At 44.5% G+C, this 22,555-nt stretch overlaps 1 protein-coding gene across 7 annotated transcripts in view; it reads right to left on the minus strand.

The window, feature by feature from the left end:
* The window catches only part of ANO10 (anoctamin 10), a 264,223-nt gene that overhangs the window by 154,340 nt on the left and 87,328 nt on the right, over window positions 1–22,555 (minus strand). For all 7 annotated transcript variants that reach the window (XR_006193113.1, XM_042903443.1, XM_042903444.1 and 4 more), the window contains 6 exons: window positions 21,718–21,837; window positions 20,059–20,628; window positions 18,112–18,167; window positions 16,514–16,588; window positions 14,849–15,031; window positions 3,491–3,682 (listed from right to left, as the gene is read on the minus strand). Coding sequence is in view for 6 of the 7 variants with exons in the window: in XM_042903443.1 (XP_042759377.1) it covers window positions 3,491–3,682; window positions 14,849–15,031; window positions 16,514–16,588; window positions 18,112–18,167; window positions 20,059–20,628; window positions 21,718–21,837 (1,196 nt within the window). In the remaining variant the exon portion in view is untranslated. The remainder of the gene's footprint in view (window positions 1–3,490; window positions 3,683–14,848; window positions 15,032–16,513; window positions 16,589–18,111; window positions 18,168–20,058; window positions 20,629–21,717; window positions 21,838–22,555) is intronic.

The following is a 22,555-nucleotide window of genomic DNA, read 5'->3' on the forward strand; positions in this document are numbered from 1 at the left end:
CTGTAATATGGATTTGATTCTGTTACCTGACGGTGGTGGTATTGGTGAGCCCTTCTATATCCTTGCTGACTTCCTAGCTCTTGTTCTACCAACTGTTGAGAAATGCATGTTGAAGTCTCCAGCTGTACTTGTGGATTTGTCGATTTCTCCTTCCAGTTCTATAAATTTCTGGTTCACGTATTTTAGACCATCATTGTTCAGTGTACACACACTAAGCCTGCTATGTCTTCTTGGCAATTTATTACATATATTACTGTGTGTGTGTGTGTGTGTGTGTGTGTGTGTGTGTGTGTGTGTGTGAGAGTGAGTGAGTGAGAGAGAGAGAGAGAGAGAGAGAGAGATCTTCCTTGACTTAGGAATTGTGTTCCATAAGGGTAAGTTACAAATATTGTAAGACAAAAATGTATCTACTACACCTAATCTACTGAATTAGAGCTGAACCTATAGCTCACCTTAAATGTGCTAAGAACCCTCAGATTAGCCTACAGCTGGGCAAAATCATCTCACACAAAGCTTATTTTATACTAAAGTATTGAGTATTTCCTGTCATTTGTTGAACACTGTACTGAAAGGGAAAAACAGAATGGTTGTGTGGGTATGGAATTGTTCTAAGTGTATCAGTTGTTTACCCTCGTGATTGTGTGGCTAACTGGGAGCCGTGGTTTGCTGTCCAACATCGAGAGAGGATCATACTGCATGCCGCTGGCTTGGGAAAAGATCCAAATTCAAAATTTGAGGTATGGTTTCTACTGAATACATATCGCTTTCACGCCACTGTAAAGCCAAAAAATCATAATCTGAACCGTTGTAAGTTGGGGACCACCTACATATGTTCAGTCTACTTGTGTCACCATTTATCAGTCTGAAGGATGTACAGAAACCTCATCTCCCTTTACCATTCCGTAAAATATCTTAATATTTTCCCTGCATATATTTAGAATCATTAGATAGTGTTGCAATTTTTGTTCCAATTGTCAAACGTAACTTCAAAGACTTAAGAGAAGGAAAGTCTGGGGTGCCTGGGTGGCTCAGTCGGTTAAGCCTCCGACTTTGGCTCAGGTCATGATCCCACAGTTCGTGGGTTCGAGCCCCGCATCGGGCTCTGTGCTGACAGCTCAGAGCCTGGAGCCTGTTTCAGAAATATGCATCTCCCTCTCTCTCTGCCCCTCCCCTGGAGCCTGTTTCAGATTCTGTGTCTCCCTCTCTCTCTCTGCCCCTCCCCTGTTCATGCTCTGTCTCAAGGATAAATAAACATTAAAGAGAGAGAGAGAGAGAGAGAGAGAGAGAGAGAGAGAAGGAAAGTCTAATTATGTTTATTCGTATTTTTGCTTTCCATGGTTTTTCTTCCTGACAGTCCCAGGTCCCTTCTTTTATCATTTCCTCAAGTTTAGAAAAATTTTTTTAACTATTCTTTTAAGGGGTATCTATATGGCTCAGTCACTGAAGCACCTGATTCTTGATTTCGGCTCAGGTCGTGATCTCATGGTTCATGAGATTAAGCTCTGCATTGGGCTCTGCGCTGACAGTGTGGAGCCTGCTTGGGATTGTCTCTCTCCCTCTCTCTCTGCCCCTCCCCTGCTCACTCTCTCTCAAAATAAATAAACATTTAAAAATCAATCAATCAATAAAGTGGCTATTCTTTTAGCATAGATTTTCTGGCAACAAATTCTTAGTTTTCTTTCATCTGAGAGTGTCTTGATTTCCCCTTCATTCTTTTTTTTTTTTTTTTAGTTTATTTATTTAGTCATTTTTGAGAAAGAGAGAGAGAGAGAAAGAGAGAGAGAGAGAGAGCAAGCAGGGGGCGGGGTGGAGAAAAAGGGAGACAGAGAATCCAAAGCAGGCTCCGCGCTGTCAGAGCAGAGCCTGACGCGAACCATGAGGTCACGACCTGAACTGAAATCAAGAGTCCGATGCTTAACCAACTGAGCCACCCAGGCGCCCCCTGCCCTTCATTCTTGAAGGATATTCTCTCTGAATACAGGATTCGGTATTGACACTACTTTTCTTTCAGCACTTGAAAAATACTATGCTGCTTTCTTCCAGCCTCCGTTATTTCTGATGAGAAATTGGCTATCATTCTAATTGTGTTCCTCTATAGACAACATGTCATTTCTCTCTTGGTGCTTTCAAGTTTTTGTCTTTAGTTTTCACATGTTTAATTACGATGTGTTGTTGGACATGAACTTTGGGGGGCTTATCCTGTTTGGGATTCACTCAATTTCTTGAGTCTGTAGTTCCGGGTCTCTTGCCAAATCAAAAAGTCTTGGACTTATTACTTCAGGCGTTTTTTAATCCTTCCTTTCCCCGCTCCTTCTGGGACTCTGATAACAGGAATGTTAGATGTTTTGTTACAGTCCCACAGGTCTCTGAGGTTATATTTACTTTGTCAGTCTATTTTTTCTCTGCTGTTCAGATTGAATCATTTCTATTCTCTATTTTCCAGTTTCTGATCTTTCCTCTATTTCTTCCATTCTGCTACTGCGCTCATCCACTAAGCTTTTTATTTTAGTTGCATTTTCCACTTCTAAAATATCTATTTGCCTCTCTTTTATATCTTCTCTTTCTTTGCTAAGATATTCTATTTTTCTGTCTGTGTGAGGTATACTCATTTGATCAAGGCTGCTTTAAAATCTGTCCGATATTTCTAATATCTGTCGCCCTGATGGTGGCATCTACTGACTGCCCCTTTTTTCTTTTTGGTTCATCCCGGTTCCCGGTATGATGACTGTTTAAATAGAAACCTGGACATTTTAGGTGTTAGATTCGATAATTTATTTAAAGCTTTTGTTTCAGTTGGTTCCTCTTACACCACTCTAGCAGGCAAAGCAGGGACAACACCTCGTTAGGTCACCCATTTGGATACCACTGACGCCCAGTGTGGAGGGTGGGGTCCTTCCTATTGCTGGACTGGGGCCAGAACTCTGGTCTCCCACTAGACCTTCCCACTGATACCTCTTCTGCTAGGATGAATGCAAGTGCCCCGTGTGTGTTGCCATGTTCCCACGTGGTCTCTGCTGTGCTGGGTGGTGGCAGAAGGCCTGACTCTCCATTAGGCTTTATCTGAAACCACCCCAGCAGAAACTGGAAAAGGAACCTCATTATTGTGGGTAGGGGTGAAGTCCAGACTCCCGACGTGATCTGCAACCCACTCAGAAGTGGGGAGGGCCTCACCATCCCTCGGTGAGTGAAGTCCCACCTGGCTACTTTCCTAGAAAACTATCAGAATGTTTACATCTGAAAGGGGTCACAGAAATTATAATTTACCTCCCCCACCCCATCCCCAATGTTCAAAACAAGGAAAGCAAAGCCCAGAAAAAGTAAATGCCTCTTTGAAGTGACACAACGCAGTCTGTGGCAATAAATAAAATAAAAATAAAAAATAAACTAAATTTCTCAAATTTCTCCTTAGCATAGCACCTTTGTTTTTAATCATAATGGCCCATTCTGCTATTTTTTCCCCCAAAGGAATCATGTTTTCTCAAATAATTACCTGCCAGACACCAATATTGGCTGAAGGTTCTGAGAATGGACGTTTCAAGACCCTGCACATTTTTAAGGCATCCGAATTAACTTCAGTGAAGTTATTTAACACAGCAAAGGCAGCTGCTAATGGGTAGACGCAGGAGAAAAGGCTCACATAACCGAACTGAAGAAATAACTCCAAGTAATCATCAAAGGTGCCCTGAAAATGTAAACCACAAGAAAAAAACAGGAATTGTTTTAATATTATATAATTACAGCAACACTTTGCAATACCATCCAAGGCACCAGCCTCCAACCAAAAAACAATCTTAGAATTCCTCCCAATTTCTTCTTGTCAACAACAGAATTTACATAAATTCAAAAGCAATTTTGTATTTAAGTCCCCGAAAGAACGAAAAAAATGATTTAGCTCCTCATTCCATTGTGCCAAATCACTGAATTATTACATAACAAACAACAGCAAAGCTAAAGATGTTTGCTTTTAACCAAGTAAAAAGAAATGATCCGACATCACTATTAGAAATCTTACATGACTGCCCCCTCCCATCATGGGCTCCCCAGAACCTCAGTCCCTGACCCTCCATCAGAAAACGGATGGTGGTGATGCCAATGAACGTAGCGATGACCTCCAGAAGTTTGCGCCTCCATAAAATCAACACCAACAACAAAAGGGCAAAACGTGTCAGGACCAATTTTTCAAGTGCTCTGGAAGTCAACCAAAGGCTTGCAGCAATTCTGGTGGCACAGAGTCATGAAAAACAGCTCAATCTTCTGGCATTTTAACTTATTCTCATCTCATCTCCTGCTCCCCAGTTCTGCAGCAACCTTGAAAAAACCCAGCATGCACCACCAGGACGGGAAGGGAGCAGCAGACTGGGGCTGGAGATCTGGGAAAGAAAGCCTCATTCCCAGAGGGAAGTCATGATCTGGCCTGGTTAGTGGTAACCTACAAGATTCCGCTCAAAAGGCTTGTCTTTATTCAACTTCACTGAGTCTCTTCCAGTGCTGAGGGCTTCTCCCTGAGTATGTGAGGTGAATTTTTAAACACTGGTCTGCCTGAGGCAATGGGTAGCAGCGGGGGCAAACAAGAGACTAGCCAGGGAGCTCGAAAGGACAAGCGGAGGAATGCAATAGCCACAGGGGGTTTGTTGAACTCCAACATTTTCCTGGGAATCTAGAAGACGCGGCACAGGCAAAGGGTCACCGCATCATCTCAGGAAACACCACAGAAGGCTCTAGGATCTCACCTCTCACTGACCTCGGGGCTCTGCACAAGCAGAAAGTGAATGGCAAGGCAGAATTTTAAACTTCCTGGTTTAGTGTTGAAGGCACGCCCAAACACGAAAACAGCGACCGAACAGACATCTGATGAGGGACAGAAGCAGGGAAGTGTTCACTTCTAGTCCAGCAGGCTGACCTACAGCCTGCAGAGTTTTCATTAAGGGCCAAATTAAGTGCTGCTTGCTACGTTCTCAAAGGGTCTCGTGACTACCTGTACGTATCGCCAATTACTATCGAACTGAATGATGAGCACTCGAGAAATCTTGCAGAAGTGGTTTTATGAATAGAAACTTGAAGAAACATTTATGATCTAATACTCCCTGCATGTCCTCTCCCCCTTCAGCACTAAGCATACGACCACCAGCTTCATACAGCAAAAGTGCAGCTCTTTCTGCCCGCGAGTTCTGTCCCCGTGCTATAATAAAAGCACCTTTTTGCACCGAAAATGTCTCAAGAATTCTTTCTTGACCATTTGCTTGCGGCCCCACGTCAATATCTATATAACACTCAACCCAACGACAACAGAATGCTCGCTCTTCTCAAGTGCACATGAAACATTCTTCAGGATGGATGAGATGTTAGGCCCTAAGACGATTCTCAACAAACCCAAAAGGCTTAAAAATCATACAAAGTATCTTCTCTGACCACAGTGGAACGAAAGTGGAAATCAGTAACAGAAGGAAATTTGGGAAATTCACATTGAATGGAAATTAAGCGACATATTCCTAAAAAACCAATGAGTCAAAGAAGAAGTCACAAGAAGAATTAGAAAAACTTTGAGATGAATGAAAATTAAGACACGACATATCAAAACTTAAAGGATGTGGTGAAAACAGTGCTCAAAGGGAAGTTCATGGGTATAAATGCTTCATTAAAAAAAAAGGCAGATCTCAAAACAACTGAGATTTTCACCTTAAAAATCTAGAGAAAGAATAGTATACTAAATCTAAAGCAAGCAAAAGCAAATAAATAAACACAACAAAGTTTTTTATATGTAGCACAGTAATGTACATAACATATAAATGTATACTTTCTATAACTATATATAATCATCTTAATAGACACAGAAAAAAACACAAAAACCAAAATCTGATACCCCTTCATGATAAAAACACTCAACAAATGAGTAACAGAAGAGAATTTCCTCAAAGTGGTAAACCGCATCTACGAAACACCACAGCTAACATCACACTTGATGGTGAAAAACTGGAAGTGTCCCACCTAAGATCAGGAACAAGACAAAAATGTCTGCTCTTAACTCTTCTATTCAATTCAACACTATCCTTGGGGTTCTACCAGGAATGGAAAGGAAGGCAAGGAAAGAAATAAGAGCCATGGAGAACAAGAAAAAAAAAATCCTATTTGCAGAGGACATGATCTTATATGTAAAAAAACCTCTAAAGAACCCCCAAAAGATTATTAGGTCTAATTATAAATGATTTAATAATAAACTGCAGGATATAAGATCAATATACAAAAGCCAATGATATTTCTATAAACCAGCAACAAACAAACTGAAAATGAAATTTAAAAAACAATTTCATTTACAATATTATCAAAAATAAAACACATAGTAATAGATTTAACAGGGTAAGATGTGTATGGTGAAACCCACAAATCATTGCTGAAAGAAATTTAAAAAGACCTAAACAAATGGACAGACATTCCACGTTTACGGATGAGAAAACGTAGTATTGTTAAGATGGCAATACTCCCCAAATTGATGAATAGATTCGGTGCAATCCCAATCAAAATTTCAACTGCATTTTTAAAAGAAATGGAGATGCTAATCCTAAAACCATAAGGAATTACAAGAGACCCAGAAGAGCCAAACAATCTTGATAAAGGACAAACAGAGAGAAATCGCACTTCCTGATTTGAAAACCTACTACAAAGCTACAGTAATCAAGACACTGTAGGAATGGCATAAGGACAGACACACAGAGGTCAATGGAATCGCACTGAGAGTCCAGAAACAAATCCATGTGTCTTTAGTCCTACAATTTTCTTTTCTCTTTAAGTTTGTTTCTCTATTTTGAGAGAGAGAGACAGTGCAAGTGGGGGAGGGGCAGAGAGAGAGAGAAGAGAGAGAATCCCAAGCAGGCTCCATTCTGCCAGGGCAGAGCCCGATGTGGGGCTCAAACCACAAAGTCGCGAGATCATGACCTGAGCCCAAACCAAGAGTCGGACACTTAACCAACTGAGCCCCGCTTAACCACCCAGGCGCCCCAGTCTTACAGTTTTCAACAAATGTGCAAAGATCATTCGATGAAGGAAAAAATCATTTCTTAAAACAAATGGTGCTCGGGCAACTAGATATCCACGTGTGAAGAATGGATCTGGACTCTGTCCTCACACTATCTACAAAACTCAATTCAAAAGGGATCAGACCTAAATGTAGGGGCTAAGCCCATAACATTCTTAGAAGAAAATACAGAAGTAAATCTTCCTCTCTTCAGATAAGGCAATGGTTTCTCAGAGAGGACACCAAAAGAATAAGCAACAAAAAAGAGAGAAATTTGACTCCCATCAAAGTCAAAAACCTGTGCATCAAAGGACACTCATGAAAATAAAAAGCTAACCCACAGAATGGGAGGACATATTTGCAAATCACATCCTGATAAGAAATTTGTATTCAGAGTATATGAAGAACTCTTGCAATGAAATAATAAAAAGATAACTGAATGAAAAATGGGCAAAGAATATGAATACATATTTCTCCAAAGAAGATATACAAATGGCCAAAAAGCACATGAAAAGATGGTCAGTACCTTTAGGCATTAGGAAAATGCAAATCAAACACACAACGAAATCCCATTTTACATGTAGTAAGTGTGGCTACTGCTAAAAGGTGGGGGAGGCAAAAAATGACAAGTGTTGACAGAGATGTGGAAAAAATGGGACCCTCCTATATGGCTGGTGAGAATATAAAATGGTACCACTGCCTTTGAAAACACTCTGGCAGTTACTCAAAAAGCGAAACACAGAGTGAACATGTGACCTAGCCTATGGTAACCAATGGATGTTCAGAAGAAACTGACGTTCATACAAAAGCTTGCACACAAATGTTTACGGCAGCCTTATTCCTAACGGCCAAAAAGTGGAAACAACTTGTTCCAAATGTTTATCGACTGATGAATGAACAAATCAAATGTAGCATATCCATACAATGGGATATCCCTCGACCATAAAAAGGAACGAGGTGCGATACAGGCTGTATTGTGGACTGAGCCTTGAAAGCATTATGCTTAGTGAAAGAAGCCAGACACAGGATCACGGACTGTATGACTCCATTTCCATGACGTGCACGCAGGAGGCAAACCTACAGACACAGAATGTAGACTGATGCTTGCCGGAGACTGGGGTACGGACGGACTGCTTCCTGGGCATGGGGTTTCTTTTGGGGATGATGAAATGTTCTGGAAGTAGCGGTGATTGCTGTAAAACCTTGTGAATTTACTAAAAATCATTACACTGTACGCTTCAAAACAGTGAATCTTATGGTACGTGAATTGTATCCCAATTTAAAAAAAAAAAAAGGAAAGAAAAAAAAAGCTGATAGTCATAAGGGAGCTCTCAAGAGTCACCCTAGCAGAAGTAGCAAATATACAAAAGAGGCCAGAGAATGAAATCCACAGCAGAAATCGAGGGAAGCCATAGAAACATGAAGAAATCCCTTTCAAACTATGTTTAAAAACCTGTCTAACAACACTTTAAAAGGTGTAGTCCAAAGGAAGAAAGGGAAAACAGTCATCACACACCTTCAGTTTGGTGGCAGAGAAACGTAAACAGTACGAGGCGGGTTATTTCGTGATCTTTAACGACTGGGCAAAGGAGCCTTCACTGAAGTAGGCTGCCTGGGCATCGGTGACCCCCACTGGCCACTTGAATGGCGTCACCAAAACTCTACAGGACCAGGCGACGAGCACTCCAACCCCTCACTCCTCAGTGGAGGCCTGCTGTTCACAACACGTGTTTATTCTGACCCAAGAGGAGCAGTTCTCTGTGCCGTGCAGCGACTGAGCGACAGAGCCAGCCCTCAGGATGCCGAAGGCCATGTCGCCGGCTTTCGGCATCCTCGGGCCTCCTCATGATCATCCACTGCACGGGCGAGAACCACTCCAGCTTAATAAAAATGTACGTCACGACATTTTAAAGCAATATTCTCTAAAATGAATTATTGTAATTATTGTTACTGTATCTCAGAGTCCGTCTTTCACCAAGACGCGCACAGTAGGCTCACTAGTTGAGCTGCAGTGGAAGTCAGATTCTACTTCTGGCAGAAAACGCCCAAACCTAGGTACAGAATACTGGGAACGGCAGAGCGTGCTCTCAGACGGCCTGGGTGGGAGGACAAAGCACGAACCCAGGGACTCTGAGTTACGCTCTGGCTGTTTTCAAGGTTCACACGTGCCTCCAGAGCTGGCGGGTTGGGGCTCAGTGGGGGATTCAGCGGTGAGTAGTTTCTCAACGACTCTCTGGAAGCATCTGGCTCTGGAAAGTATTTCCATACGCTGTGTTGCAGCACACAGAAGTGGTTCTAAAATACACCCAGTGGTATAGCATCAATCCACTTCTCTGAAAAGCGTAGAAATCAAGAGCAGAGTAAAAAAAACCTTAGCTGTTACGCCATTTTTACCACAATTGGGTCTTAAGAAATCCTGACAGCCTATGCTCGGCTTTCAAAACTGCTGTTTCAGATCAGAATGTACAAGATAGAGCCTCCGCAGAGCTGTGTAGACAAATCCTCCCCTGTGCCAATGGGCAGCCTCCAGAAGGCATGCTCAGGCCTGGCATTTTCAGCATACAACACGAGGGGGCCCCTTCTCCGCACAGCAGCGCACTCTGCATTCTGCCTCCATCTCACGCAGGGACTGACTACAGCACACACACGCTAACACTTTATCAGGACTTTTACACTGAGCGCTTCGGAGTCAGTAAATTTAGCAAACCAGGGACGTACTCCAAAAGCAAGAAGGAGAAAAAAATGCAAATTCAACAATCTAAATAATTGCACACTAAAATAAAAATACGTTAACCAAGATACAGTCTACCCGATTAGCTGCAAGTTAGCAAAGACAACTTACAAAATCTAAGAACAAAGCAGTCATGAAGAACACCGTGGTATTTCTGTGAAGTCATAACTAATTTTATGTATCTATTTACTAGATGAATGGAAACAAAGTTTCAGGTTCCAGGGGCTCTATTCCACTGGATCCTCAAACCATCCGGGCAGAAACAGGTCTATGAGTTCCCTACGCTGAGTATACAACAAGGAAAGAAAGTACTATATTTAAGGCCACAAGCAGCACACGGACACTAGGGGCTGACCATTTTTCTCCTAAAACTGTTCCTTATTCAATATTATATTGAATGCTCGCTAAGAATTACCATGATAAATAACATGGGGACAGTGACCTCAGCAACAGAGAATGAAAAATTATTAGACAGTGGCACTTGACCCTAAATAAAATACTGACATGTTCAACGTGACAATGTATATTTAAAAATAGTGAGCAGGTAGAGTTAATCACTTCAGCAGATGTTCCAGTAGGAAATTTATGAGTGGGGTGGGAGGGAGGGGAAGGTGAGTGATGGGCATTGAGGAGGGCATCTGTTGGGATGAGCACTAGGTGTTGTATGGAAACCAATTTGACAATAAATTCTCATATTTAAAAAAAAGGAAATTTATTAGTGTAAAGGAGAATATTAAATCTTAATACGATAATCTCAACAGAAGCAAATAAATGAAGAACTTGATAAAATGTAACATCTTTCACGATACAAACTGCGCAAGTAAGGAAAAGAACATTTTTAAACTGATAAAAAGCTACCTACCAAGAACACGGGACAAATGTTGACACTCAATGGTGAGGAGACCAAAAAAGAAAAAAAAAAGTCAGGAGCTAGAGAAAGATTCCTATTGTAAATACTTCTGTCCAAATTATACTGAACATATTCATGAGTCCAATAGATAATAAAAACTGTAGATGAAGGAAGAAAGAAATTATAGCTGAAATATCTCTACACAGAAAACCCAAGAAAACCCAAGAAAATGGATTAGAAAAAAATGGGAGGGTTCATCAAGGTTGCTGGGTAACAAGATACAAAAATCAACAGCATTCGCATCTAACAGCAACAATTTAGAACTTTTTGAAAGAGCTACCAATGACAGGAAACCGGAAGTCTCAAAATATCTACCAGCAGCTCACTTACTCCTTCCAAAGTGCAATTCCGTCCCTGCGACGAGCCCAGCCCCAGGTCAAGCAAAGGATCCGACAAGGCGTGGGGCAGCCTGACATCCCAGCTCCGGGTGGGGTGCGACGGAAGGTGCTCTCCCAGAATCGCTAAACTGGAATCTCGTGAGGAAACCATGGGACACACTGGCTTCACAACGAGCCAACGCCCCGAAGAACGAAAAAAGCAACGGGCTATTCCAGACCTGCAGCTTTCAAGCCTTCTGGTCTCTGCAGCCCTAAACTCTCAAAAATGACTGAGGACAGCAAAGACTTTTTGTTTACAGGAGTCTACCTTGTGATATTTACCCATTTGAAATTAAAACTCAAAACCGTAAAAAATATTTCTCATTGATTCGGTTACACAAAAACGTTAACATCAATGAGATACTGCTTGAAAAATAATTACGTTTTCCAAGACAAAAACATTCAGTGTAGAAAGTGGCACTCGTTTACGGTTTTAGCAAATCTCTTAACGTCTAGCTCACTAGGAGGCAGCTCATTTATGCTGTGGCGACTCATCACGAAAAGTCATAGTCACACAGCTGTGCGGTTGGGCAGGATCCGGGAGTTCACAGGGCAGGGGCAGCACAACGCAGGCCCGAGGCACCCATGGCCTCAGCCCTGGCGGGCGCAGCAGGCCCAAAAGACACCGGCGGATCACCCCCAGGGGGCCATTATGGAGGTTTCCTTTTTCCTTACTTTTCACTCTGTCCTGCATCATCCAAGCTTCCCATTGTGCCTAAACAAGTATTACTTTTATAACAATTTTTGTGTTCCAGTCAAATTGTCTTTCTTCCCAAAACTTGATAATATTACTTTAGATTCATGTGTAGCGGTCAGGATGAGCTTTACAGAGAATACAGTCCTAAGTTCACTGACTTCGGTGTGGAGGAAAATACACCCAGAGGGAAGGATCAGCACGTAGGAAACAGTGGTCTAGATCAAATGTGACCCCAAAGCATGTCCCCTCTCCCAATACATGCAGAGAGTTGAAATAGCCAATACCGGACTGTCGCTCCATGGAGAGAGTAGAGGGGGATGTGCAGGCGGTGAGGAGGGAGCGTGTCAGATCACCCAGGACCCCAGCCCCTCGAGCAAGTCAAGGAGCAGCACCGCTAACCACAGCATTCGCTCACAGACCCGGGGCCTGCAGGAGAAGCGAGTGCACTGCTTCCTGCCCAGGCTGAATGACAGGTTCCGAACTGGAAAAGCAAAGACTCGGATCTTGTTCCTGATCTGGTCACCAAGGGATTAACAGCAGAGAGCTTCAACTGCCTGTTATTAACACGGGAAAAGCAACGCTCACCTTACCGTCCTTCACCAAGGTGTTATCGGATGTCATGAGATGCCAAAAAGGTGAGGTCTCAGATTCTGACGGTTGTCACCTTAGTAGCATGTAGTTGTTGGATGAATTAAAATTGCTTGGATGAGAATGTTTATAGCCGCACTATCCACAATAGCCAAGCTGTGGAAAGAGCCCAAATGTCCACCGATGGGTGAATGGATAAAGAAGATGTGGTCTATATACACAATGGAGTGTTACTCGGCAATCAAAAAGAATGAAATCTTGCCATTTGCAACCATGTGGATGGAACTGGAGGGTATTATGCTAAGTGAAATTATTCAATTAGAGAAAGACAAGTATCATGACTTTGCTCATGTGAGGAATTTACGATACAAACAGATGAACATAAGGGAAGAGAAACAAAAATAGTATAAAAACAGGGAGGGGGACAAAACGGAAGAGACTCATAAATATGGAGAACAAACTGAGGGTTACTAGAGGGGTTGTGGGCTCAATGGGTAAGGGGCATTAAGGAATCTACTCCTGAAATCATTGTTTTACTATACGCTAACTAATTTGGATGTAGATTTTAAAAAATAAAAAAAATCGCTTGGATGAGGGACACGTTGCTTGAACTACTGCATACGAGTCAGTGAGCCGGGGGGAAAGGAGGGGAAACTGGTCTGGAGAAGACTGTGAATTTGGTTTGGGGCACGTGGGGGGATGACGTCGTCTGTCCAAACAATTCAGAGAAAAAGAAGAGAGCTGATTCTAAGTGATCACAGGGAGAGAAGAGGGGAAGGAGAGACGCCAACATGAAATAATTATTTCAAGACACTGGGGCAGGAAAGACAGGACACAGCCAGCAGACGTGCGTGCGGGTTTGCTTGGTTTGGGACAGGAGGGCTGGGGCGGCTGGGGCGGCTGGGGCAGGGAGACGGGGAAGCGGGAGATGCGGCGGCTCGAGGCGGGAACAGGGGCCTTTGCAGACGAGAGGAGAGGCGGAGGGGAAGGAAGAGACAGCTCAGGGGAAAGACTGCTTGTCCGGCTTCCACCAGAAAGGGAAGGATGGAAAACAAATACGGCCAGAAATCCCGCTCCCCAGAACACGCAAGGAAAGGAGTCAGACACAGACTGAGGTTTCAGGCCCCAGCCAGCCCGCCCTTCGACCAACACAGGCAAGAAGCACCACAAGGTGCGAACGCGTCCTTTCTCGCACGCCTGTGTTTTCTCCGACGCTTCACATACACACACCAGCAGCGTTACTGGCCAAGTGTGCCGTGCGTATACTTTGAAGCACACTCTCCCCCCACAGAAGCACTGACAGAAGACGCTAGTGCATATGTGCATATTTCATCAAGACGCGTATCACCACGCAGAAACCAGAAAAACAGCCGCACAGGTGAGAAATGGAGCAAAACGAAGGTGGTAAGCGGGAGCCCGGCCCGACTCCAGCCCACAGGCCGACGGACGCGGCTCGATCTGTATCCTGCGGGGCGAGGGATTCAAAGGCACCTCCTCCCCTGAAGCATTACTGGGGCTAGGCTGTTTGAACAAAACCAGGGGCTAGAACAGTGGTCCCCTGTCCTTGAAAGCGGGCTGAAAAAGCCACAGCCGCCGCCCTGACCTGCAGTCTGTGTCGACTGGCTCCGCAAAACCCCCAAGGTCCCCACAAGGTGGGAGCCGGGGCTACAGACCCCTGGTTTTAGGCTACGCCACAGAGGCTCCTGGGGCAGCTGTGAAGACCGGGCGGGAAGAAGCGAGCAGAGAGGGAAGACACACGTCCTCAAGATGAACACACCAAGTGACACTCGCGAGCGCACGAGAAGAAGGAGCACGTGGGCCAAGAGGGTCAAACGATGACGCGCGAAGGCGGAAAACAAGACCGCGAGAGTTGAACACTGACCGGGCCGCTGCAGGGTCTAACTCACCGAGAAGCAGAGCGCACCGCGCAGGAAGGTGCAGGACGCAGGACACCGGGAGCCAAGCGCGCACGACCCCGACGCCCCTCGCCCACGAACACACGGTCAGGTTCCACGAGCCGGGGGCTTCCCCGCACTGTTGTCACAGGCGGCCAGCCTTGCAGTGATCTGCTTGCAGCTCCTCAAAGGACCTCAGAAAGTCTTGATCAAGAAGGAACCACGGTCACTTCCCACACCACTAAGGGAAACCGGAGAGACTCTGCAGAGCGGCGCCCCATTTTCGGCGGCGGGTCTCCATCTCCCCCAGGAGTCTGCAGCAGCCCTGGCGAGTGAGCAGGACGCGGCCTCTTCACAGCCGGCCGGCCCGGGGCAGCTTTGCAGCGACGGTTGCCTGGCGCCCTGGGGGTGGGGGAAGCAGCGACGCAACCGGCCAAACCCGCCCCCTGCTGTCGTGAGGCTTAACTTCAGATTGAGGGCGGCAACACCGAAGGCGCGGTCCCCCCTCGCTCACGGTGAAGGAGCTCTTGGCGCGGACGCTGGCAGGAGAGCACTTCCAAAGTAGCCACATCTGGGCCAGCGAGCGGGTCCACTGCTACTCGCTTTTACTCAATGGTTAATTCGGCAATATTCACACTTACCAAATAGGTTCCCATTTCTTTCTCCAGGACAACCTGTTCGTACAATGTAGCATCGATGTCCGCTTTTAAAGCCTGCACCTTCCTCTTCACCTGCACGTGGTGCTTCCTTTGGAGCCAGTAAGGAAGGAGAGACTCCATAATTTGGTTAAGGATCTGGGAGGTAATCAGGAGGGTGGCCAGACTCTAAAAAGAAGCAGAGAAGTAATATCTGACAATGTAGCTTAGTAAAATCACAGTATGTGTATAATTATGCAATAAATAAAATGGAATCTTCAACAAATAGCATACCATTAATATCACAACTAATATCAGAAAAGCGAGGTGCTAGAATAATGTTTCCAATTTATTGTTTTTTCCCACAGGAAGAACACATTAAAATACAAAAAGTTATAAGTAAGATTATAATAAATAAATCAGTTATAAATAAGATTATAATAAGAAATGAAATCAGTAATGAGCTGGCAGGGGAACAATTTAATTTGAAATTGTTTTTTGTCATCTCATCCTTGCTACAACATAATAATCTAAATGATATTGCCAACTCTGAAAAATAAAAAAGTTTGGCGAAAGTTCAAAAAACTTATAAAATGAATATATCCTCCTTCATCGTAGTAAGCTTAGAAAGTAGTAAAAAAGCCACCCATAATTCCACAACCATGATGGAACCTCTGCTAACATCTTAGGATATTTCTTTCCAATCACATGTAAAATACAAGCAGCCCACGTACTGTTGTTGACTGTATTATTCCCAACCTTCACTATTACAAATGCTGCTCTTCGCATACCTGTGTACACGAATCTTTGCCCTGTCTCTGATGACTTACTGAGGATGGACTGTGGTTCTTGGCAAAGCTGCCCTAGGCGTTTCTAGAAGTGCTGTGTCAATTTCCACTTACCCCAGATGGATAGAAGTGTTTCCATCACATACTCCCTTTGCTAGGATTAAAAGTGCATTATTCTAAAAGTCCTCCCCTATCTCCTTGTCCTTCATCTTCTGTTTAAAAAAAGAGACTCTTGGGGCACCTGGGTGGCTCAGTCGGTTAAGCATCCGACTCTTGATTTCGGCTCAGGTCATGATCCCAGGGTCATGGATCGAGCCCATGCCTAACTCCACACTGAGCGTGGAGCCCACTTACAATTCTTTCTCTCCCTCTGCCCCTCTCCCCAACTCGTGCTCTCTCTCTCTCTCTCAAATAAAAAAAAACTTATAAAAGTTAACAACATATCAATTTAAAAATGAAATGGGAAAGACCTATTTAAGGTTGTATCAATCACCTCTCACTCTGACACACACACACACACACACACACACACACACACACACACACACTTCAATTAAGGAATACTTTTCATTAGAATTGCTTTTACAGGCTTTGAGATGAACTACATATGTGTTTTTCCTGTACCGCATGATTAATTTTACAAGTTGGTTAGCTTCAATGAATTTGTTTTCAGTTGAGTACGATATACAGTGCAATTGCTAATGGTTTTTCACTTAGAATTGGCTTAGAAATATACAAAATGTCAGATTTTATCCATAACAATAATAACAATATTATTGTTATTAATACAGGAAATTAATAATTAATAATTAATAATTAGTAAATTAATACAGGAAAGGACCTCTGAAACCTACAAGACAGACTTCCTGCTTTTCACACTCACCTGACGCAACAGCTTCATATCCCTCAAGACAAAGGCGATGTAGAAGAGGGAGGCAAAGCAATTCAGAAAGTTGAACTGCCAAGAAAAAGACGGCAACATTTCACACTGCTTTACGGTACTTTATTACAGTTGTAAATAGAGCATTAACAATGTAACGAGGGACTTCCAGCCCTCACCAGAGGGCAGACTTGTTTCTCCTGCTCCTCCTCACTAAGCACATCCAGAAACCCTGGAAATACCGCAAGAGGCGAGCAGAGGAGACCTCTGACAGCTGCCAACAGCTTGGACAGCGAACTGGTTTGGGACCCACGGCCTGAGGGAACAGCGGAACAGAGGAGCACCCGCACATTTCTGCTACATTCTAAGGGAAGAGGAAGAGCAAGGCCCAGCCTTTCCCGGCCCCCACCGGCAAGCCGGATGGCCTGGGCGGGCTCGCTCCCTGCCCACCTCACCTCTGCCCAGCCCCCCCCACCCCCCGTTCACTTGAGGAGCCCTGCGGACCCGGCAACGGGGTCCACCCGGACTCCCCGCTAACACTGAGGTGCCGGAGGACATGCTTCCTTCCCGGCAAGGCCTGGCCCACCGGGCCCCACGGAGAGACGCCAGGCCAGCCAGACAGCACCAGCATTCTGCACGTCAAGCATCTCGCAGTGCTAGAACGAGGCCTTCAAAGACTTTTTAGAGATGCATGGCTGCTTGCCCCTTTTCTAAAGCCCAAACTGCTAAAACTGTTCGTTTTGCATTACCTATTTGTAAAAAATGCTGTATTTTACTTGCCACACTTGCCTCTATAATCAGACCTACTCCCATAAACCTAAGCACCTTCCTGTCAGAGCTTTGTGATCTCTTAAGGCCTGAACAACCAGGTAACAAGCTTCCGACAATGATTTCTTGGCTGGAACAGAAACTCTTTTCTCCGGAACCCTTTCTTGGGAGTAAGATACACGGACTGTGGTCCAGTCGAGAGGTCAGAGGACTCTTTCTATGGTCTTCTCGATCCTCAGTCATGCTACCAATGGCTGCGGTAAGCTCCTGACAAACCAAGTGCTACCAAGCTGGCACTTCTTTTTTATAATAGTGGGAAAAGGGCATAATGTGTGAGCTTTTACACAAACAGCAAGCAGGTTACACTACGCCTTCTCTCCATTTCCTCCCTCCCACCCACCAAAACATGCTGGGAACCTATTAGACTTTAGAAATTTCTTTCAAAAAGGAAAAAAAAAAAAAGGAAAAAAAAGTTAATGGTCCATCACTAAACAGACTGTGGGCAACGGAAAGAATTGTTAAATAGTGAAGCAAAGAAGTCACCAAAAGGAAAAAGACAGAAACATGTCTGTAATGTGCTTAGTTTTTTAAATAACTAGAAATTGGCTATCTTAATTTCTATACTTGAAGACTTACACCACGTGCACATTTGTAGTAAGAGCACTGAACATACATGTAAGCACGCGTAATCAATCCTGCCTACCTGTACAAAATATATTAACCGTCTGATATCTTAAATTAGAAGCCAGTTTTCGTGTTTACATTTCTAAGTATTAACCAGTATACGTAAGCTTCATAATTCAAATGGATTTGTACATAAAAACTCTACTCACCACTAAAACTTTCAGAATTAGATGATTCTGGTAGGCAGATTCCAATCTGTGATTCTCTACAAAAGGAAACAGGAGAGGAAATTTCTCTCAGATAAGAAGGCGGTATGGTAGGCTGTCGTGGGGTAAAGGCAGATGTGCTGAGGCAGAGACATCAGGCAACGGAGCCTCGGTGAGTAAATGTGCCAGACTGTCAATCAGGCTGCCGCTTATCCTCAAGAACATCGCACAGGAAGAAACGAAGATTAGGACACATTTTCCACAGTACTACAAGAGCACTGTGTTCTGAAATTTTTTTTTTTTTTTTTTTTAATTTTTTTTTTTTTTTTTTTTTCAACGTTTATTTATTTTTGGGACAGAGAGAGACAGAGCATGAACGGGGGAGGGACAGAGAGAGAGGGAGACACAGAATCGGAAACAGGCTCCAGGCTCTGAGCCATCAGCCCAGAGCCTGACGCGGGGCTCGAACTCACGGACCGTGAGATCGTGACCTGGCTGAAGTCGGACGCTTAACCGACTGCGCCACCCAGGCGCCCCTGAAATTTTTTTTTTAAATGTTTATTTATTTATTTTTGAGAGAGAAACGAGAGAGAGTGGGGGAGGGGTGGAGAGAGAAAGAATCCCAAGTAGGCTCTACACCACGAGCATGGAGCCTGACAAGGGGCTTGAACCCACAAACTGTAAGATCGTGGCCTGAGCCAACATCAAGAGCCGGGTGCTTAACCCACTGAGCCACCCAGGTGCCCCTGAAATTATTCTTAAAGTATTACTGCAACAAAGAATCATGGGAAGTGTTGGCAAACGATCCCACAGACAGCCACCCAGAAAAAGACCCTGGACAAGTGGTCACAGTGAAACTGACCGCAACCTCTGAAGAGGGCGATAAAGTGTCTGTCCATGTGCCTTACAAGGATTCACTCAAAGAGCAACTCGAAATTCCCTCCTGAGCTACGGAAAGGAGACACAGTCCTGGCCCCAAGACAGCAGGGCAAAGACACTCCTGAAGAGAAGTGTCACCCTGCAGAGAGGCGGTCTGAGGCTCGCCTGCACTGGAACGCCAGCCCAGCTATTCAGCCACTGTCTGTCCTGGGCAAGTCACTGAACCTCCCGACACTCAGCCTCCTCGCTACAAAAACAAGGCGGACACCCGCTTCTCCCAGGTCCCTGTCGGGACAATAGATAACACAAAACCTTAGTCCAGTAACAGCACATGGAAAGGACTCGATGGATAATAGTTGCTAAAAGACTGACAAAAATAATTTAAAACATCTTTATGGTCCATGAAATTAAGGCATAGACTTCTTCATAGGAAATCGCACTGCATATTTACTTGTTTGAGTGAATAACTACAGAGCAAATGGCCTGTCCAGAGCATTTTTAAACCATGACCAGTTCCTTGTACCACAGATACATACAAGGGTACCCGCTACACGAAGGCCAAAGGCAAACCTCGGTCCTATAAGCAACTAAACAACTGGTTTCCAGATACCAGACGTCGTTCATTTGGCCAAAGTATCTGAGGGTAATTCAATCTACTTTATCCTCAATGGAAAATACCACATTATGGCACTGGGATCACAGGTTTTGGACACAGAGTCTGGGTTAGCCTGGCTCTACAATTTGTCTGAATCTTGCTAACTCTCTGTGTCTTTATCCCTGAAGATAAACAAACTTCCATTTCATGGCGTCCTGAGGAGGTAAAAATGAGACACCATGGACAAAGAGCCGGCCGGGCACCTGGAGTGCAGTGACTAACACTATGTGAGTGCCACGATAACCAGGAGCTGAGAGACACGGAGCCCACAAAACTGACGAACCCCTCCCCCAGTCTCGAGAGTGCACCCAGAGCCACACCTCCCTGCTTTGCCAGGTAGCAGTGATAGGAATCCTCTGAGCCAAGCAACATTTCTGATAGGCAAACAAGGCATAAATACAAGCATCAAGTCTTACCCCACGAAGTTAGAAACTCAGCAGCGTATCGATAGAGGCGGTTCATGATCTCAATCACAATGGCATAGATGATGCTGGGCACATACAACAGGACGCTGGTCCACTCGGATCCACTATTGTCGTGCAGACTCAAGGCCCAGGCCTCCATGTCAAAGTAAATCATCATGACATACAGGGAGAAATAGAGGCAGAGGCACACAAACGGCAGAGAGACCAGGTAAATGCGCAACTGCCTCTTGTAGCTGGGGTACAGAGGTTCCTTCCTGCCGGTGACGGGATTGATACCCAGGACCCCATGGAATCCTGGCCGGGGCTCCTCAAACTGTCTCTTCATGACAAGTGTCCCCCACCTGTAGGTCATATTGGCACAGCCACGCTTCCACACTTCCAGGATCACTGTGGACCAGATGAGGTTGAAGGAGGCGAAGATCACATACTTGTCATAGTCTTCCCACACAAATAAGTAGTAAGGTAACCCAATGACCGCCATGGGGATTAAGGCAACAGTGAAATATTCCAAAAATCCAAAGTAAAGAGCAATTGTTTCCCTGAAGTAGCCACGAATATGGTCTACAATAAAAAGGAAAAAAAAAAACAACTGAAGTACAGACTACCAACGACTTTCACCATTTGTTTTTTTAGGTACGTGGGGATCATTTCATACCCTCATCTCCCAATCAGCGCGTGATGGTCAACCCGTCTTCCGTGCACCACAAAGACCGCGCCTGTCTGGACGGCAAGCCTGACGCTTTCCCCAGCTCACAGCCCAGGCCACGGCTGCGGTGGCTGCTCTCCAGGCACCCTGGGACTGTCCTCCCTTTGCTTCCCTAGCTGATGGATGCCTTCTTCCCAAAGGAAAACCCACCTCGGGGCTTGTCCCAAATCTCCACGGTCCTAGTTTAAATCCAGCCGTAGCCAATGAACCATTTTAATTTGGGGGTTTCAATTTATGCTCCCCACCTTACTCCCACTTCAATATCACAGTTGTAGATGTTCTTTTCAAAGAAGCCTTCCCATCCACAGTGTCTGCTCCCACTATCCAAAACTATAAATTTTCATCAATGTATCATGGCAAATTTCTCAGCACACTGCAAAAAAGTTATTCAAAAGCGCAGAACAATATTCTACACGTTAACTTCTAGAACAGCCATGGGAACTCACGTATCTATTACCTTCAGATAAGCACTGGGCAAAAGAAAGGACAAGCAACATCACTGCTAATATTCTGTGAACGCAACACAAGCTAACTCAAAAGGGGTCGCAAACACTATCATCCTTTGCCGGCCGTATCTACTCGAGTGAGCGCCGGGCTTGCGAAAGCATCCAGCGCTGGGCCCAGGGTGGGATGCAGGGGCTGAGGTGGTGCAGTAACGGGGCTATTACGTCTTGGTTAATTCCATGCCGTTAAAACGTTTTTTGTTTTTTTTTTAAGGTAATGTGTCAGATCGGTCTATGGAGGTGGGTGAGAGTACACTGGGATAAGCTCTTTTGCCCTATCCTTATTCTCCTAACTAAGGCAGGAACGCGTTAAAAGAGTCAGTACGACAGGGCCCCCTCTAATCTGAGTCAGGTTAAAGGATATCCAAACAATGGAGGGGGGAGGGGAAAGGGTGCTCATGGCCCCAGGCGCCAAATCACATGACCTCCCTCGACACGCACCTATGGGCTGACACTTGAGAGCAAAGCGAGTGTACCATGTGTCCTCCAGTTTCTTCAAGGCTTCGTTATCATGCAGCGGGAACACCTGAATCACGAGGCCAGAGGTGAGCAATCTTCTCACTGTGAAGGCAAATGGTGCCAAGCTACATAAAACGGATCTGAGATTGCTCATGGCATGATACACTTTTTCAAATGCTGTGAAGACAGCCCAGGAAGGAAGCAGTGCTACGCAAAGATCACCGCCTACTACTCTGAAGGCAGATATTCCTTTGTTCTTCACCATGTAAACATCTTGGCTATTTTGACTATGGAAGCAATACAAGTTTACGTAAAGTGTAAAACCATACAGAAATGTACAAATTAGAACTGGAGAGACACCAGTTATTCTCTTCCTCCCACAGAAAATAACCAGCGTAAATAGCAATTTCATGCAATATCAGACTTTAAAACATACACCCATAAATGCACATTATAAAAACAAAAGTCGGATCATTCTACACCACAGTGTTCTGTAACCTTTTCTCACCCAGCAGTGTATGATAAATGGTTCTCAATGCCAATACCTGCAGACGTGAAATGTCCTTTTTAACGGTATCATCATATTCCCTTGTATGAAGTGCTATAATTTAATCCTCTGTTGAAAAATACTTGTTTCCCTTCCTTTTTCCTTTGCTATTATAAAAGGTAAAATTGTTATACACGTATCTTTTCCCACCTGCCCACTATTTTCTCATATACATTTAGAAGTAGAACCGTTGGGTCCAAGAGCACACGTATTTTAAATTTAAACATCTACTATAAAACCGCCCCTAGAAAGACTTTACCAATCTGTCCCTCC

The sequence above is a fragment of the Panthera leo genome, chromosome C2 (genome assembly GCF_018350215.1).
Source record: "Panthera leo isolate Ple1 chromosome C2, P.leo_Ple1_pat1.1, whole genome shotgun sequence".
Taxonomy (NCBI): Eukaryota; Metazoa; Chordata; class Mammalia; order Carnivora; family Felidae; genus Panthera; species Panthera leo.